Source organism: Xenopus laevis, chromosome 3S (assembly GCF_017654675.1).
Source record: "Xenopus laevis strain J_2021 chromosome 3S, Xenopus_laevis_v10.1, whole genome shotgun sequence".
Lineage (NCBI taxonomy): Eukaryota > Metazoa > Chordata > Amphibia > Anura > Pipidae > Xenopus > Xenopus laevis.
Genome location: NC_054376.1, coordinates 123587154 through 123606049, shown reverse-complemented (window position 1 = coordinate 123606049; position 18896 = coordinate 123587154). Strand labels below are relative to the sequence as shown.

Sequence of the window (18896 nt, the reverse complement as noted above, 5' to 3'; positions counted from 1 at the left end):
GTTGAATTTAGGTCATCTTTGTGACTAGTTCACACCCTTTCAACAGCTCTTGCTACATAACATACCACTGAAAATGTACAAGTGGTTTACATTAGTAGACATACACTCCCAATAGCATCCATTATTAACACACCTTTCCTGCAAATTTGGGTCCACCTCTTGGCATCATAGGAGGCCTCTTCTTCTTGGGAGCTTCTGTGTACATTGTGTAGTCTGGGAAGAGTTTTTCCAGGGCAGAAAGTGCAGCATAAGCTTTTGCCACTTTCTTATTAGAGCCAGATCCTTGGAACTTCACGCCATCAACCTCAACCTAATTTAAAAAACAAACAAAGCTGAGACTGCGTTCTAATACAGCAAGACTTCCCTGGCAAATGCAGGTTAAACAGAGCCAACTTACCTCCATTACAAAGCGCTTGTCATGGCTTCCACCAGTCTCTGAAATCAGTTCGTATTTCAGGCCACGCCTTTTCTCATTCAGTTCCATGACAGGGTTCTTGCCATGCTTTGTAAGAATAGGTCCCTGCTGCTTTGCACTCTAGACAGGAAATTCTAGTTTCAGTAACTGCACAAGATTGAGAGTGCTAGGGTAACATGAATAACATGAATAATATCTGAATCACTGGGTGAGGGGCATTTTTGTTTAGATAAATAGACACCAGGGTCAAATGTAGTTCTAGAACAAAAACTGGAAAGATGAAACAATGAGCCATTTCTAAAATTAAACAGTTGGCATTTTAAATATAAGCAATATTGCAACACAAACATTAAGTCACCTTTAATATGGTTTCAAATGAAACCTAAAAATGTTGAGGGATATTTTATTACACATAATTTAAAAGACATGGATTAAGGGCAAATTTGGGACTGGAATTATGAGACTTTTTTTTATTAAAATCTACACACCAGTCTATGAAAACTTTACCTCAGCTTGATCTAGAGCAGCAGAATCAACTTCAGCAGAATCATCTGGTTGTGCTGGAGTTTGTACAACCGGTTTCTGTTCTGATTCGTCCGTCCCTTCTTCCTTTTCTTCCATACCAGTAGGGAGACCCATGTCTTGCAGCACCTTAGGTGAAGAGGACCACCAAATTAAACAAGTCTGCAGTTTAGCAAGTTTATAAACAGTTTTATTCAGTTGGAATGCTATTTAACCAATGTAGCCCGAGAAGTAAAAGGTTGACAATAACCAGACTTTATGATGTTATAAACCACCATGTATGCCGGTCCAACAACTACTGACCAGATCTTAGTGTCTTTACCGTCATAGACAACAATACCTTTAAAGGGCCATTATATTATATTACAGGGCCATTATATAAAATTCCAAAAAAAAAAAACAATTTTGTATTTGCCTAGTCAAAGCAATAAAAAAAAGGCTCTAAAACTACATTAAAGGATAAGTAAACCTTTAAAATAAGTGATTGTAAATGGTGTGCCATTCTAAGTACTTTTGTAATTTACATTATTTTTTATTCCAAGATATTAAGGGATACATGCACTGTTAATATGAATGAATTTTGTTACCACAGCACCACCTGCTGGTCAGTTTGACCAGTCTGACCACCAAGTAGTCAAGGATGTTGTCAGGAGAAAGAAAGATGCTGCTCTGATGTTCTTCTGCTTAGGAATTATTTTCCTACGCAGAGGAACGTCTGAGCTGCCTCTTTCTCCTGGCAACTTCCTTGGACTACTTATTGGTCAGACTGGTTGGAAACTGACCAGCAGGTGGTGCTGTTTTAACAATTCATTCATATTAACAGTACATGTATCCCTTAATATCTTGAAATAAAAAAAAATAAATGAATGCAAATTACAAAAGGGCTTAAAATAGCACCCTCGTCAATTTTACACTTATTTTAAAGGTTTTCTTATCCTTTAATAAGCTCAAAGCTGTATCCTAGAAGTAAAGTTAATGATCCATTCTAAATTCTATACAAAACACACTAACAGGCTGTGCAATATATCAACATATGCAGATGTGTACCTTGACTGCTACATGAAGTTTTGCGGTCTTCTTTGAAGGACCTGAAGCTTCAAATGTCTTGTCATCCACTTCCACCGACATAGTAAAGACAGGAGCATGTACAGGTCCAGTTTGTGAGATTAGCTTGTACTGCAGACCTGGCTTAAGCTGGTTCAGCCTCATTAATGCATTCATAACTTGAGGAGGTTCACTCTTCTCGTCTGTGTGCAGATTATACAATAAACTGTAAATACAGCAGCTATAGGTAGCATAGTAAAATGAGAAAACAGGATTTTTTGTTACTCACCGTTAAATCTGTTTCTCTGTAGTCGATAGGGGGACACAGGGACTCTAGGGGTTTAAGCTCCACCCTCCAGGAGGCAGGACACTTAGAATAAAAACTCTTAAGGGGCGTGCCAGGAAACAGGCTTAACCCCACACACTGTAAGCATACCTCAGTTGGTACCAAAGAGACTGCAGAAAGAGAAAATCTAAATAAATCAACTGGCAACAGGTAAACAAGGAAACTTTTCCAGAGGACCAAACGGTCAACATTTCGCCAGGGTCGGGAAGCCCTGTGTCCCCCTATCGACTACAGAGAAACAGATTTAACGGTGAGTAACAAAAAATCCTGTTTTCTCTGTCGTCTCAGGGGGACACAGGGACTCTAGGGGACTTAACAAAGCAGCCCCAGAACAGCAGGGAGGGAGCGAAATTTGGAATAAAGGCGGATACAGACACGTCACTGCACCACGGAATGCAGAATCTTGCGGCCAAAGGCGGCTTCCGCAGAAGAAAACGTGTCAAGGCTATAGAATTTGGTGAATGTGTGAACCGAGACCAAGTGGCTGCTCTGCAGATCTGGTCCAAAGAGGCCGAGTTACGCCATGCCCAGGAGGCTCCCATGGATCTTGTGGAGTGAGCTCGAACTGATGTTGGTGGAGATCTCCCCTTGGCCAGATAAGCTTGACGGATGAGTTCCCGAAGCCATCTCGCAATCGTCGTCTTCGAAGCTGACATGCCCCGACGTGGACCAGATGGAAGCACGAACAAGGCTTGAGAACGTCGGAAGGATTTTGAGCGTTCAAGGTACCAGCGAAGTGCTCTGACCACATCTAGACTGTGAAGGCGCCGTTCCTTATCGTTCTTTGGATTCGGACAGAAGGACGGAACGACAATCTCCTGGTTGATGTGGAACGATGAGACGACTTTGGGAAGGAAGGAAGGCACTGTGCGTAGCACTGCTTTGTCCTTGTGGAAGACTAGTAAGGAAGGATCGCACGATAGGGCACCGAGTTCGGACACTCTTCTGGTAGAGGAGATGGCCACCAGGAACGCTACCTTCCAGGTAAGAATAGTCTCTGAGATGGACGCCAAGGGCTCGAAAGGAGGATCGAGGAGAGCCTCCAGCACAACGTTGAGGTCCCATCCTGGTAGCGGTGAACGGAATGGCGGAGCAATGTGGGCCACTCCCTGCAGGAATGTGCGGACCGAGTCGTCCATCGCAAGCCGAGTCTGGAGCAAAACAGAAAGAGCCGATACTTGAACCTTCAGAGAACTTAACTTGAGACCCAATTGAAGGCCCCTCTGGAGAAAGGAGAGAACTCTGGGAACGTCTAGTTCTAGGAAAGGGTAGTGTGCCTCCCTGCACCACAACCAGTAGTTGCGCCACACTCGATGATAGGCTTTGGAGGATGTGGCTTTACGGGACTTGAGCATGGTGGTAATGACCTCCTCTGTTAGGCCCTTCCGTCTCCAAATGGTTGCCTCAACAGCCAGCCCGTCAAAGCGAACAGCCCCGGGTTGTGGTGGACAATGGGACCTTGCTGGAGGAGGTCCTCCCTGGCTGGAAGACGAAGAGGCTGTGCAATGGACATTTCCTGAAGGTCCGAAAACCAAGTTCTCCTGGGCCAATATGGAGCTATCACGATCACTGTAGAGGATGACATTCGGATCTTCTTCAGTACCCGAGGGAGCATGGGAAGTGGAGGGAAAACATAAGCCAGGTTGAATCGCCATTCTTGTGTCATGGCGTCCACTCCCATCGCCATCGGATCCCGATAACGAGCGAAGAAGTTGGGGACTTTGCGATTGTTCCTGGCTGCCATGAGATCGATTTGGGGCCGACCCCATAGTTTCGCGATGTCCTCGAAGACGTCGGGATGTAGTTCCCATTCTCCCGGATCCAGTTGGTGTCGACTGAGGTAATCTGCTTGCGTGTTGTCCACACCCGGAATGTGTATGGCGGATAGGCTGACGGAGCTGAGTTCCGCCCACGTCAGGATGAGTTCCACCTCTGCGAGGCATAGTTTGCTTCGGGTTCCTCCTTGTCTGTTTATGTATGCGACTGTGGTGGAGTTGTCGCTTTGTACTCGGATCGATTTGTTCTGAAGACGTGAGGACCAGTGGGTGAGGGCTAGTCTCACCGCCCGAAGTTCCAGAATGTTTATGGAAAGCTTGGCTTCGTCGGGATCCCAGGAACCTTGAACGGAGAGTTTGCCCCACGTTGCTCCCCAGCCCAGAAGGCTTGCGTCCGTTGTGATGACGGTCCAGTCTGGGACTGCCCAGGACTGACCCGTGGCTAGGTTGCGTTGGGTTAGCCACCAAAGGAGAGAGTCCTGCGTCTTTTGGCGCAGGTGAATTCTCTGGGAGAGAGGGCCCCCCTTCCATCCCGATAGGATGTTGGCTTGTAGAGGTCGTAGGTGTAACTGAGCAAATGGTACAGCTTCGATGGACGAGACCATCAGTCCCAGTACCCGCATTGCCAGGTGGACTGTGGGAGATTGACTGGAACGGAGGAGACTGATCTGATCCCTTAACTTCCGCTGCTTGTCTTGGGGTAGAGATACCCGTTGCGTTAGTGTATTGAAGTGAAGGCCCAGGAACATCATCTGGTGACTGGGTGTCAAACTGGATTTGTTCCAGTTGATGGTCCAGCCGAAGCTCTGGATCAGGGATATCGCAGTTCGGAGATGTGTTTTGCACAGATTTGGTGTTCTGGCCTTCAGGAGCAAGTCGTCGAGGTATGGAGTCACCGACACTCCCTGAAGACGGAGGGTTGCTGCTGTCACCGCCATGAGTTTGGTGAAAACTCTGGGAGCTGAGGTCAATCCGAACGGAAGCGCCACAAACTGGTAGTGGCGGTTCTGGAAGGCAAACCGGAGGAAACGGTGGTGAGGAGGCCAAATCGGTACATGGAGATAGGCATCTTTTATGTCCAGGGACATCAACAGTTGATCCGGCTCCATACCTCTGATAACTGATCGTAGGGTCTCCATCTTGAACCGTACTGAACGTATGTGTTTGTTGAGAAATTTCAGGTCCAGTACTGGTCGAAATGATCCGTCCTTCTTGGGCACTAGGAACAGGTTGGAGTAAAAACCTGAGAATGTCTCTGATGGGGGAACAGGAATGATCACTCCATCTTGTTCCATGTTGGAAATGCAGTCGAAGAAGGCTTGAGCTTTGCCGGCCTTGGATGGAACTCTGGACATGAGGAATTTTCTGGGGGGGGAGAGGAAAAGTCCAGATGATAACCTTCGGTAACTATTTCGGTGACCCAGGCGTCTGACGAATAGCGTGTCCATACCTCCCGGAACCGAAGCAATCTGCCCCCTATTGATTGCCGAGACCCCGGAGGGGGTGCCCCGTCAGCCGGAAGTGGACTTGTCGGCCGAGGGTTTGTTGTGGAACTTGTTGGTTTTCCACGGTGTACGGCCCTTGTCGCTGTGTTTGGAGCGAAACTGGGAGCGTTGAGGGGGGCTGTTTCGTCTGGAGAATCTGCCGCTGGGGCCACGAAAAAACTTTCCCCGTCTAGAAGATGAAGTGTGTCTGTACTTATTTTGGGGAAGGAATGTGCTTTTCCCCCCTGTGGCCTGGGAGATAATCTTTTCAAGTTCTTCCCCGAAAAGTCTTTGACCCTTGAAGGGGAGCGAGGTAAGGGACTTCTTGGAACTGATATCAGCGGTCCAATTTTTAAGCCAGAGGGTTCTGCGAGCAGCCACCGAAAGTGCTGAGGTGCGTGCCGCAATCTGAGTCGTATCGAGAGTTGCATCTGATAAGTATGCTGCTGCCTCCGCGATGGACTGTGCAGATGACATAAGGTTCGTTCTGGGGACACCCTCTTGAATGTCTGAAATTAGTGTCTCGGACCAGGCTTGAATGGCTCGGGCAACCCAGGCGGATGCCAGGGCAGGGCGAAAGGTAGAGCCCGCAGATGAGTACACCGCCCTCAGGAATCCCTCTAGCCGTTTGTCAGATGGGTCCTTGAAGGCTGCCGCGTCGGTAACAGGTAAGGCAGTAGACTTAGAGAGTCTAGAGACCGGAGCGTCCACTGCTGGCGGCATAGACCATTTTTCCACCGATTCTTTGTCAAATGGGTAGGATTTAGAAAATTTCTTAGTAGCTTGGAATTTTCGTTCGGGAAAATTCCATTCGTCGTGGATAATGTTGGAAAGTTGATCATGAGGTGGGAAACAGGCTGAGGATTTATGTTTCCTCTTAAACAGATTTGCAGAAGAAGTGTGCTGTTCTGCTGTCTGTGAAATCTTCAATACTTCCATCACCCCCTTAATAATGTGGTCCACATCGTGAGGAATCTCCCTGCCCTTGGACTCCTCCTCGTTTTCCCCGTCCTCGTCCGAGGAAATGTCAGAAAATGGAAGTTCACCTTCAGAATGGGAGGCGGCCCCACCAGATGAAGAGCCCTCAGAAAAGAAATGGGAGTCGTCGTCCGCCTTGGGACTGGGAGGTCTTCTACGCTTCCCGCTAGGCTTGTGGGCTAGTTTGGCTATGGCCCTGCCTAAATTATCAGCAATTGAAGGTAGGCTCTGCAATGATGCCAGAGACTGGGAGAGTTGGATAGCCCATGAGGGGGCCGGGGGGTCAGATGAAGTACCTGCGGTACCATCTTGTGCAGAAGTATCTTGTGAGGATTCGCCACAGTGAGAATTCTCATGTGTGGAAGGTTCCTGGGCAGGTGCAGCGCCCTGACCTTTGGAGCAAGATCTGCAGAGGGATTCAGCCTGACCCCCGGATATTTTGGAGTGACAACTTTTACAGGCAAAATAGGTAACCTGTGCTGTTGGTGCTCTCCCCCCCGCCCTTGGGAAAAGTCCCCCTGACTTACCTTCTGCCATAATGCAGTATCAATGGTACCTGCTGAGGAATGTTAGCAGGGTGTAGGTTAATGCGCAGTAAACCGATTGAAACTGCTGCCAGAAAAGGGGGGAAAATGCTCTAGGAATAGTAGGCAGCTGTGCTATGTGGAGCGCTGCTGTATGTCCCCCTCCGTTTCACTCTGAATAAGCAGAGAGCAAGCCGAGTCTGATGTGCGCAGAGTAACCGCGCGCTGCAGCTCCTCCTGTTCGCGCTAAAAGAAAATGGTGCCTGGAACGCATAGACGCGATGCGTTCCAGCACTGAAGCGCAGGAAGGAGCTGCGCGCGAAGTCCGTCTCTGAGCGGTAAAAGTGGAGAAAGACGGAAGCGCATTGCCGAAGCACGATTTAAGAGTGATCCTACTCTCCCTGACCTAGGAACGGGGGGAGGGAGGAGGGGGAGGGGGGGGAGAGCAACCCGGGGAGGAAACATGAACAGAGCCATGGTACTCACCCGGCGCTTCACCGTACAGTGCTGCGGTCCCTAGTGGGTGGCAGAAAGTGACTGTGTGGGTCGGATATAGCCTGTGATGGCTAGAGTAGAGACCCCGGTGAAGAATCCCACGATGGGGGAATTCCTAGAGTAGGCAGGCATCCCTGTACTCGGATATACCCCACAAAGATGAATGCTGCTGAGAGCATGCGAAGTCCATCCTCCTTGAAGCAGGACACTTAAAAACTGAGGTATGCTTACAGTGTGTGGGGTTAAGCCTGTTTCCTGGCACGCCCCTTAAGAGTTTTTATTCTAAGTGTCCTGCCTCCTGGAGGGTGGAGCTTAAACCCCTAGAGTCCCTGTGTCCCCCTGAGACGACAGAGAAATACATTTCACCTTCTAAAACAGGTCTGGGAGGGGGAGTTTACTGATCCTGTAACTGATCTAAATTGATACATTTAGTTTATACATTTGTTATGTTTGTCGCTGAGCAGAATCACTAAGTTTCATTAGTCAGCTGTTAGAATTGATACAATAGTTGCTTATGTTACTTCTGAGAAACGTATTAACTAAATATAGCAACTAATTGTATCAAATAAATGTAGCAAATATTAACAGTTCAGAATCTGCTCCTGGATAATGGAGCTGACAGACACTTAAACAACATTAAATTTTAACTTAAATTTTGGGAAACCGGTAAAAAATAAAAGATGGAAACCATTGATTGAAACAAAGTCTTTAAGGCTTTCCCGATCGATATCTGGACAAAAGTCGGGCAGATTTCGACAGTGCTGGTTAAAAACCCATAGGACTGCGGCTGTATATTTGCGTGCATGCGGTCCCACGATCCAACCGCCGGTTCTCCTGCATTAAGATCGCCAAACGAGTGGATCTGTACATCTATGGCCACCTTTAGTTTATGGTGAACAATCTAAAAACAACTAAGCTGAAAAGTGTTTGGAAGGTGAACAACCCCTTTAAGTAAAATGTTTATAGCCCAGGTATAGAATCTGCACCAAAGCCTGAAAGCAACAATAAATGGCTACAATCACAAGAAAAATATTTACAATTAAATCCTGCATCAAGAGTTATGCCTTTATAATGTAGTCTGCAGTAGAGCCACAGCATGGCAGAATAGCGTGGTTAGATTGAACATAAAGTGGGCCTTTCCCAAGATTGGGGATTAAAGGTTTCCTGGCTATAATACCTTTCTTCTGAATCTTCTTTTTCTTCTTACTTGGCGACTTGTCATCTCCATCCTCCTCAATAGGGCGCTTGAGAGGCGGCATGGCATAGGTGGTGCTGGGTGGAATCTGAACTGTAAGATGATCAGAAAAATTAGAACACAGTACAAAGTAAGTATCTTTTAATACATGAGTGTATCCAAGATCTACCTGTATAGTCAATGACAGGGGTCTCAACTTTGGTTTTCTTTGGCATTTTTGAAGGCAATGGGTCCATGCCCAAGACTTTGTGCAATTGCCCAAAAGCTGCTAACCTCAGTGCATGCTGAAAAAAGAAAATACAAACACATTAATAAAGTAAATTTAAAAAAAAAAAAAAAAAAGAGGATACCTAGAACTTGAGTCAGTCCAAATAAATTGTCTGGAGACCTCATCTAGAATTTATTATGTAATACAGAGCAGCACTTAAGCAATACTGACCTGTGCACTCTGTGTGATGTCCTCCCTTTGCTGCCTTTCAAGATGCTCAAGTGCATCACTAGCATCTTTTTCACAAGGGTCATACAATCCAGAACCATCTAGATAAAAAAAAAATATATAAATTACTTCTTGAAAGCCACAAGATGAAGAGTCAACCTACTGATGAATGTGTAACAAAACAAACCTGGCATGAGGATCCCAGAGCTAAGACATTCCAGAACTCTCCTAAGTGCCTCCCCGGCACCCATGGGTCGGTTTGCTGTTCCAATTGCCTTTTCACAAAGAAGTTCCAGAGGCTAAGATTAAACAGAATAAGTTATGGTGAATCTCCGGTAATTTTACATACAAACAAGTAATTACTAGGTGGTAATCCAAAAATAATGTATCATTTTTGAATTATATGCTTCCCAGTGACACTAAAGTTACATTTATATATAGTTGATCAAATGTAATAAATTTCAGCTCCTGCAGGTTTTAAACACCAAACAAATCAGTGGAGGAACAAAAAAAAACATTCAACAATCTGTTGAATCGGCAATTTTACCAAAAATTGTTACAAAGTTAAAGGGGAACTACTGCAAAAATACAATATAAGTTTCAGCACACTGAAATAAGAAACTTTCTAAATACAATCAATTAAACACTTATAGGGGGGCTTCCTTTCCTAGCCGATGATGTCTTGGGATTTTAATAGTGAGCTCTAATTCAGGTCACTCTACATGCATGATTTGTTTTATAAGGCAGTTATTTTGTTAGATTGTGTTTGTACTGGAATCAGTTATTTGAGTGAGTTCTAATAAATCTACTAGGAAAGGAAACCCCCCTATAAGATCTATTGCAGGGGTCAGCAACCTTTACTATCAAAAGAGCCATTTTGCCCCCTCTTCCACTAAAGAGAAATAGTCTGGAGCCGCAAAACATAACACAGCTTATAAACTTTTAAAAGTTTTAACCTTTTTTTAATTTTAATTGCTACAACAACAGAATACAAGAAACACAAGTGCAGTGTGTATGTGTAGGCCTACTTTGAAATAAATTAAACACTGAATAGCCCTATTAAATACTAGTGTTCTCATCTGTTTAATGTGACTTCTCCATGCTGAATTTCCCTCTTTTGTCTTGAGTGTGTGACAGTGGTAAGGTCCATGATGAATCATCTTGCTGCGGCTCGGTCTTGTCTGTCATTCCTGGGACGTCTATACAGCCCTCACACCTTCTGGCGGCTTCCTGAGTGTGCGACCACGGTAAGCTAACCGTTGGCTTCTTGAATGTGCGACTGCGGTAAGCTGAATTGAATGTGCGACTGCGGTAAGCTGCCAGCAAGTGCGAGGGCTGTATAGACGACATGACAGGTAAAGCCACAAGACCAAGCCGCAGCAAGCAGGATGAAGAGCCGCATAAGGCTCCAGAGCCGCGGGTTGCCTACCCCTGATCTATTGGATCTAACGGTCAATGAATATCTGACACTCAACTGCTGCAAGACAAAATGAGAGAAGAGAAACAGATGCCGAGAGAGGAATAGTAAACATAAACTTGATTTCAGAAACAATGAAGAATATCTGATTTTATTTACAAAACTTTTTTTTTTTCAGTATGATGATTATATTACATTTTCACAATAGTTCCCATTTAGTATTTCATGCTGTGAGATTGGCCACATACTCAAGACAGCTTGCAATCAGATGTTACTACACCATACACATGACATAAGCAATAATGGCAGGTTATGTTTAGAACATACCCATCCTCGAAGAGGCTCCCAAGTCGGTACACGTGTGCACAGATCCCGCAGCACGCGAATGACAATCACGCAGGATTTCAGACCATTAGCCCTAGCCTAAGACAATATCAAATAAAGGTCAACATTTGGTGCTGCAATTAGAGCCAAAGAGAAAAAAAAAATAAATAAAGTTTACAAATTTTAGTGCTACTTTGTCAAGGGTAAAATAAACTAAGTATAAAAAGATGCCTTGTTTATGTATTAAAAGTTTGCAATTAAGTGTAGCAAAAATATAAAATAAAATTACTCTTAGAACAAAGCAGCAACTATGTAGCAGGCATTTATGTCACCACATGAGGTAGTGTATACTCACAGCACGCTCTTATACAGCCTACTGAGAGACAGGTGACAAGTCCTGCACAGTTATTTGTGGTGTTAACACAATAGTTGCTTTAAACATGGGGTTACATTAAGATAAGTTAAATATAAATTTGCTTTTACTACTTTAAGACAGAAATAATAAAATGCAAACCTGGAACCACTTGGCGTGTCGGAGTGACGCCAATGCAGCAAGGCATTTGTGCCTGTCCAGAACGTCCGGAGGATCGCTGACTGTTAGCGTTTCTATTCATGGATAAGAAGACAAGGCACGGTTTGACCAAGGGGGTGTCTGTCAGGTGGACAGGGGATGAGGCAGCTTCCAGAGGGCAGTGGGGCTCCTATAACTGCTCTCTTCATTGCCTGACTAAAACTAAACTAAGGAAAACTCATGGAATCTCTAACACTACCAATGCTTCCCTTAAAACACTACTACACTATGGGCTGGAAAAAAAAAAAAAAAAAAACCTCATGCTATTTCCAAGACTAGAATACCACAATAATAAAACACATTAAAGCAGCAGTCTATTTAATCTATGCTTGTAATATCTGACCAGTGACCACACCAAAAAATAGAATGCTGCTCCAATGATAAAGATATCCCACATTCTGCAGCTACAAGCTAAGATCTCTGCACGGTGGAAACACTATCCCGACCCAGCTCGACTGCCCTGGCCACAGCCCATGACAGAGAGAGTCCTGTTGGTCAAAGGTCCAGCGTCCCTAAAAATCGACAAACTAAAAGTCTTGATACGAGATCAATGTCAGAACCATATAGAAAAAAATATCAAGATATATTCATAGAAGCACAACAAGTTGAGATCCAGTCTGTGCTGCAGCAAGTCAAATGCCTGAAGACCAGGGTTTTAGATAAGGCTAGCCTATAATATAGGAACGTGCCTCAACAGTAAGAGGGCTCAGAAAGAGATTGTTCGATTAGGTCTCCACATATAAGAATTAATCTAACTTTATCCAAAACTCTGCATTGATTTTACAGGTTGGCAGTAGACTCCTTTCAAACAGGGCCAAGTCAGTCATTTTTGCTGCAACACACACATCCCAATAATGTACATGCAAATATATACCTTCTACTTGTCTGCGCCAGAGTTGTTCACCTTTAAATTAACTTTTAGTATGATGTAGAGCGGGATATTCTGAGACAATTTGCAATTGGTTTTCTTTTTTTATTATTTTTTGTGGGTTTTGAGTTTAGCTTTTTATTCAGCAGCTCTCCAGTTTGCAATGTCAGCAATCTGGTTGCTAGGGTCCAAGTTACCCTAGCAACCATACACTGATTCGAATAAAGAGACTGAAATTTGAATAGGAGATGCCTGAATAGAAAGAGGAGTGATAAAAAATAGCAATAACAATACATTAGTAGCCTTACAGAGCATGTTTTTAGAAAGGGTCTGTGACATCCATTTGAAAGCTGGAAAGTGTAAAAAGAAAAAGGCTACATAAAAAAAAACCTATTCAAAATAATGAAAACCAACTGAAAAGTTGCTTAGAATGGCCCATTCTATAACATACTAAAAAGTAACTAAAAGGTGAAACAGCCCTTTAAACCAAGTAGCAGTATGCTCTGGCACAGCACGTGGAGCATTAATATCCATAGCAAGAGGCCACTACCGAGTAACCACACATGTCAAGAAGGCCCAGAAATCATTGGAGCAAGACAGGCAGTTATACAGTGCAGTTATCTTCTATGAATTAGACAAATAAGCAAAACATAGATCTGAAGCTAAACCAGATATGGGGGGGATGGGCTGATTGCAAAATCTCAAGAAGAAAGTTTAGTAGTGTGATCATTGCCCATTTTCTTCTTCCCATACCTCCAGCGCTCAGTTTCTCCATCTCTTCTCGGACCAGGGGGGATGTAAGACGGATGTTAAGAGTCAGAGGGGGCTCTTTAGTGCTTTTGACAACAATCAAAGCTTCTCTTATGTTCTGTATGACTTCATATTTATCCTCAGACACAGTCTGCAAGGGGACACAATAAGAAAGCCATGATTATTTTGAAAACAAAAAAAGACCAGCAGTAGGGTTCACCATTTTTTTTTCATACCTCAAACTGCAAGACAAGGTTATCAGCAACCCTTTTCAGAAGAGAAATTGTGGGTTTATCTCTGCACAACAAGACAAGTTCAAGATCCAAGTCTCCCTTCAGAAGAAGCCCTTTGGCAACAAGTCCAACCCTCATCACGCCACGAAGAGTCCTTGTTGGATTTTCTCCAGTCTTCATTTCACTACAAAAAGCATAAGTAACAGCCATGAAATGCAAAGCTTAAAGTAAACCTTGAAAATAAGTGAATGTAAAATTTATGAGGGTGCTATCCTAAGCACTTTTGTATTTAGTCGTCTGGAGAAAGAGGGTACAATGATGTTCTTCTGCTTAGGAAATATGTGAGAAAGGTTTCCAATTTTATTCCTTAGTAGAAGAACATCAGAGCAGCCTCTTTCTTTCTCCTGACAACTTCCTTGACTACTTGGTGGTCAGACTGGTGGGAAACTGAATTTTGTGACAACAGTGCCACCTGCTGGTCAATCATATTAACAGCACATGTATCCCTTAATATCTTTGAATAAAAACAAAATAATGAATATAAATTACAAAAGTGCTTAGAACAGCCCCTTCATCAATTTTACATTGACTTTTACTTATACTTTAAGGCTACAACTATGCAACGTTTACTTGAGCAAGAAAACAAATTACCTGTCCTTGCCCTCCTCTGTTGTCTCGGTTTCTTCTGCCATTGGTTGTTCTTGCTCTCCACTGCAATCTTTCTCTTGCTGGTCAATCCAGTCTGAGACTGCCTTTAGGGCCCGCTCTGTGTGAGAGACCATGTTCTGTACAGCCTCCAGCTCCTCCTGAGTGGGATACACCACAGAGTGCTTTGCCATGACATGGCGGTCATCATTCAAAAATATGCGCATGGGACGCTGGAAGGGAACACATTGCTTTAATAAAATATCAAGTGGAAAAAAGTCCCTAGATTAGCTTAAAAAATACTGAAAGTTTTACCATTGTAAGAGGTGTGTGGTCTAGATGCTTAAACAGGAGGACAGTCGCTTACTGGAAAGACCTATTAAAAAAAAACCAAAAAAGTTAAAGTGTATCTATGAAGCACTCTGTGAAGGGTAGAAAAGGGGTTGTGTAACGTTTGAGTTAAATTTAATATGACGTAGAGAGTGATATTCTAAGTATTTGAATTATTTAGCAGCTCAAGTTTATAGTTCAAACAATCTGGTTGCTAGGGTCCAAATTACGCTAGCAACCATGCACTGATTTGAACCAGAGACGAATATGAATAGGAGTGGACTGAGTAGAAAAAGTACGGACAACAAAGGTGTAGTTTTAACAAACATTTGATTTTAGAAGGTGTCAGTGACCCCCTTTTAAAGCTGGAAAGAGTCAGAAGAAAAAAAATTAAAAAAATTAAAACTGTAAAAAATAAAACAATGAAACAGAAAAGTTGCTCAAAATTTGCCATTCTAGAACATACTAAAAAGTTAACTTAAAGGTGAACCAGCCCTAACAGATGGGCTATGACCAGGTACAAGTTATGAATTCATAATGTGAAAAGCAAAATTTCAAATGGTCCGTCTGTTGATTCTGTTTGCCACATAGGTTACAACCAGAAATCCATTCCCTATACCACAGCACAGATAAACCAAATGCTGCCAGCAACTTCTGCTTGTGTCATTGGTTAATCAATATTTATTTACAAATGCAGTGCAAACAATTACTTTTGTTACAGCTTGATGTAGAAGAATGATAAACAATGTATGACGCATTTAGGCTTTGAAGGTCCAGGGGCTACTTGTAACCCGTCTTGGTATTTCAGTCAGACAGTGAATATGAAACTGCAAGGCCTAATGATAAGCTAGATAACGTGTATTCAAACAAAAAAACCTTATATTGGATTAAGGGACATCACTATGGCTCCCCCCCCCCAAGGATGCCCATTTGGTCCCCCTCCAGCTGATAGCAGAACCTACACATACAAGATCTATAGCAGGGATCCCCCAACCTTTCAAACCCATGAGCAACCTACACATACAAGATCTATAGCAGGGATCCCCCAACCTTTCAAACCCATGAGCAACCTACACATACAAGATCTATAGCAGGGATCCCCCAACCTTTCAAACCCATGAGCAACATTAAGAAAAATTAGTTGGGGAGCAACACAAGCATGAAAAAATATACCTGGGGGGGTGCCAAATAAGGGCTGTGATTGGCCATTTAGTAGCCCCTATGTTGATTGTCAACCTACACTGAGGCTCTGTTTGGCAGTGCACCTGGTTTTTACACAACCAAAACTTGCCTCCAAGCCTGGAATTCCTAAATAAGCAGCTGCTTTGAGGCCACTGGGAGCAATGTCCAAGCGGTTGTAGAACAACATGTTACTCACAAGCTACTGTTGGGGATCATTGATCTATAGTCTAGTAGAAACAGAAATGCACAGCCTGTAACATTAAAGAACCAGCCTGCTTAAAGGAACAATAGCACCAAAAACTAAGTGGTTTAAAGGAATCACAATTTACTGGCAACTGGCAAAAATAGTGTTTGCATCACTACAATAGTTAAAGGTAAACAATAGTTGTACTGCAAGTTGGAGTGATATCACCCCCATCCCTTTTCCCCCCCAGCAGCCAAACAAAGATCTAAGAACAACAATCAATAGTAAAAACCCATGTCCCACTGAGACATTCAGTTACATCGAGAAGGAAAAACAGCAGCCTGCCAGAAAGCATTTCTCTCCTAAAGTGCAGGCACAAGTCACATGACCAGGGGCAGCAGGGAAATTGACAAAATGTCTAGCCCCATGTCAGATTTCAAAATTGAATATAAAAAAATCTGTTTGCTCTTTTGAGAAATGGATTTCAGTGCAGAATTCTACTGGAGTAGCACTATTAACTGATGTGTTTTGAAAAAAAAAAAAAAAAAACACGTTTTCCGATGACAGGATCCCTTTAATATAAAGCTGCTGTGTAGCCATGGGGGGCAGCCATTTAAGATAAAAAAAAAAAGTTAAGGTCCAGGATACACAACAGATAAGCTCTGTAGTATACACCAAGATTTGCCAGAAATGAGAGGTTATCCGTTATGTATTCTTTGTAGCCCCTAGAAGCTCAACCACAAAGGGATAAACATACAAACAAAGGAATTACTACAAATAGAGACAACTTCCATTACACCGACTAATGAATAAAACGGACATTAGTCAGTTAGATTTTAGGAGGTTATAAAACGGCTAACTAAGCATTTTTTGTTTAGTTGCCAATAAAGTTTAAGTTATTTTCCTTATTTATTTCCAGCTTTCAAATGGACCATCTAAAAAAAAAAAAAAAAGAAGCTCTGTAAGGCTACACATTTGTTACTGCTACTTGTTATCATTCATCTTTCTATTCACACCTCTCCTATTCATATTCCAGTCTCTTATTCAGATCAGTGCATGGTTGTTAGGGGATTTGGACCTTGGCAACCAGACTACTGCAATTGCAAACTGGAGAGCTGCTCAATAAAAAGCTAAATAACACAAAATCCCTAGATATTGAATCAGTCTCTGCATCAAACTGAAGACCAACCCCTTTAAAGAGGGGGCTAACAGCTGAATGTGGATCTGTGGCAATGGGCCTCTGTGTTGTTGTGGCTGTTAAAGGGGTGGTTCTCCTTTAGGGCAAAAACACACGCTCATATTCAGGGAGATCAGTCGCCCGTCGTCGCTCCTTTTCTTCGGGGCAACCAATCTCCCGGAACTGCCTTCCCGATGGCTAGAATGTAAATCAGGTGGCACTCTGATGCGAACTTTCCTCGTGAGGCAACTTCGTAAAACCAAGTGATCATTCTAGCCGGTGGGAAGGCAGTTCAGGGAGATTAGTCGCCGGGTGACTAACCCCCCTGAATTAAGAGTGTGTCTCTGCCCTAACAATGATTTGTAGTAGGTTATAGAATGGCTAATTCTAAGAAAGTTTTCCACTGGCCTTCACTTTTTCTTTTCTTATAAATGGGGGTCACTGACCCCATCTGAATACAAATGTTCTGCAAGGCTACAAATGTATTGTCGCTTTCTATTGCTAGTCTTTCTTGTACAGGCCTCTCCTATTCATATTCCAGTCTCTTAATGAAATCAGTGCATGGTTGCTAGGGGAATCTGGACCATAACAACCAGATGTCTTAAATTGCAACCTGAGAGCTGCTGAATAAAAAGCTAAAATAAAAATAGAACATACGTCTTTAGCTCAAACTAAAAGGAGAACAACCCCTCAGGTGAATGGAAGTGGACTGTACCAAAGGCAGGTGGGGGGGGGGAGACAAGGATGCAAGAAACCCAACCGACTCATCAGTTTCACTTCACAGGAAGACCCCAACACTGCTGATCCGCGAGGGGTTGAATTTGGCCATCTCCCCTCCCGTAGCCGGCATAACAAAGGCACTGCAGACGCCCGTGCGATTGGGGCCATGAGACCCCGTGCGGAAGCCATTTTGTCTGCGCCGGCTTTAAGCACGGGTTACCAGGCAGAATTGTACACAGAGAAACCCCACACGCACTCACCCGACACGGCTAAACAAAGACTTTACAGCGTGACCAGACTTTCCCCTACCAGGGACAACACGCCAGTAGAACAGACAAATTTTGATTGAAGAAATAAATAAAATGGCGCTGGCGCAGGACAAAATAAACCGAGGACACAAAATGGGTCCACTCTTCAAATCCGGTTACGTCCCACCTTTTTACAGCGGTCTTTGCGAGTCGAAATTCCAGTTAGCGCAAAAAAAAAGCTCACCTGCTTGTGCCTGGCGATGTAACTGCCGGACTGCGCAATTGAGAGAAGGCGTCGGGAGGAGGGGCTGCCCAGTCCGCTCGGTGGTTGGCTGCGCGCTCACGTGACTACAGAACGCCGCGAAGACCGGCAGCACCCTTTGTATTACTTGGATTCAAAGCACCGCTGCTTTCCAGCGAAGCCTTATATAGTACTGCTTAGGAACGCCCACTGGCATTTATGCGTTTCACGCCTCTTATTGACGTCAACTTGATTTCATGAATGCGAGGAGGAGGTTTGAAACGCACGACGCCTCTGATTGGTGGAGTGACTTGTGTTTACGGGAGGGCAGAGAAAATGGCTGCTGCTTGAGCTCGGCGTGGTAAAACAATGAAAACTGATTTATCCAGAGCCGACACGATATTGAAGCGGTTTAGACTTTTGTTAATCAACATGGGAACATGCGTCAAGGCACGTTTTGTTTTAGTGAAGGAACAGTGCGGGACTGGCCCACAGGGAGACCAGGAAAACTTCCTCATGCTGCTAAACATTTGGCCTATTTCATGGCCAGTACCTGTTTCTATGAGAACAAAGGTTAAATAGATGGAATAATAGATTCTAGTATGTGAGGAAAATAGACTAGGCGCATAGAGGTTGAATGAGTCTCAGTCCCACACTGTGTAGGTATAAGAGGATTTGTGAGGTCATTGCACTGAACGTTGGGCAGAACTGCACCACATGATCCAATGCGTCACTGAGAGTAAACGCAGGTGACCCATCTCAGCAGGACTGCCATCAGAAATCGCAGGGCCC

The 18896-nt window shown here is 43.9% G+C and overlaps 1 protein-coding gene across 5 annotated transcripts in view; it reads right to left on the bottom strand.

Moving 5' to 3' along the window:
* ilf3.S (interleukin enhancer binding factor 3 S homeolog) overlaps positions 1 to 18273 on the bottom strand; it is a 31101-nt gene extending 12828 nt beyond the window's left edge. For 2 of the 5 annotated variants that reach the window (XM_018239496.2, XM_018239502.2), the window contains exons 1-15: positions 17876 to 18096; positions 14338 to 14398; positions 14029 to 14255; positions 13381 to 13561; positions 13148 to 13295; positions 11470 to 11561; positions 10959 to 11054; positions 9402 to 9513; positions 9218 to 9315; positions 8948 to 9062; positions 8761 to 8871; positions 1985 to 2184; positions 923 to 1066; positions 398 to 535; positions 134 to 310 (exon numbers count right to left, since the gene is read on the bottom strand). In XM_018239496.2, the coding sequence (XP_018094985.1) occupies positions 134 to 310; positions 398 to 535; positions 923 to 1066; positions 1985 to 2184; positions 8761 to 8871; positions 8948 to 9062; positions 9218 to 9315; positions 9402 to 9513; positions 10959 to 11054; positions 11470 to 11561; positions 13148 to 13295; positions 13381 to 13561; positions 14029 to 14255; positions 14338 to 14340 (1842 nt within the window). In that variant the 5' untranslated portion in view covers positions 14341 to 14398; positions 17876 to 18096. Of the gene's footprint in view, positions 1 to 133; positions 311 to 397; positions 536 to 922; positions 1067 to 1984; positions 2185 to 8760; positions 8872 to 8947; positions 9063 to 9217; positions 9316 to 9401; positions 9514 to 10958; positions 11055 to 11469; positions 11562 to 13147; positions 13296 to 13380; positions 13562 to 14028; positions 14256 to 14337; positions 14399 to 17875 lie in introns of all 5 variants that reach the window. The other 3 variants (XM_018239497.2, XM_018239499.2, NM_001090461.1) reach the window with 3 other exon arrangements.
* Positions 18274 to 18896: the final 623 nt, after the last annotated feature.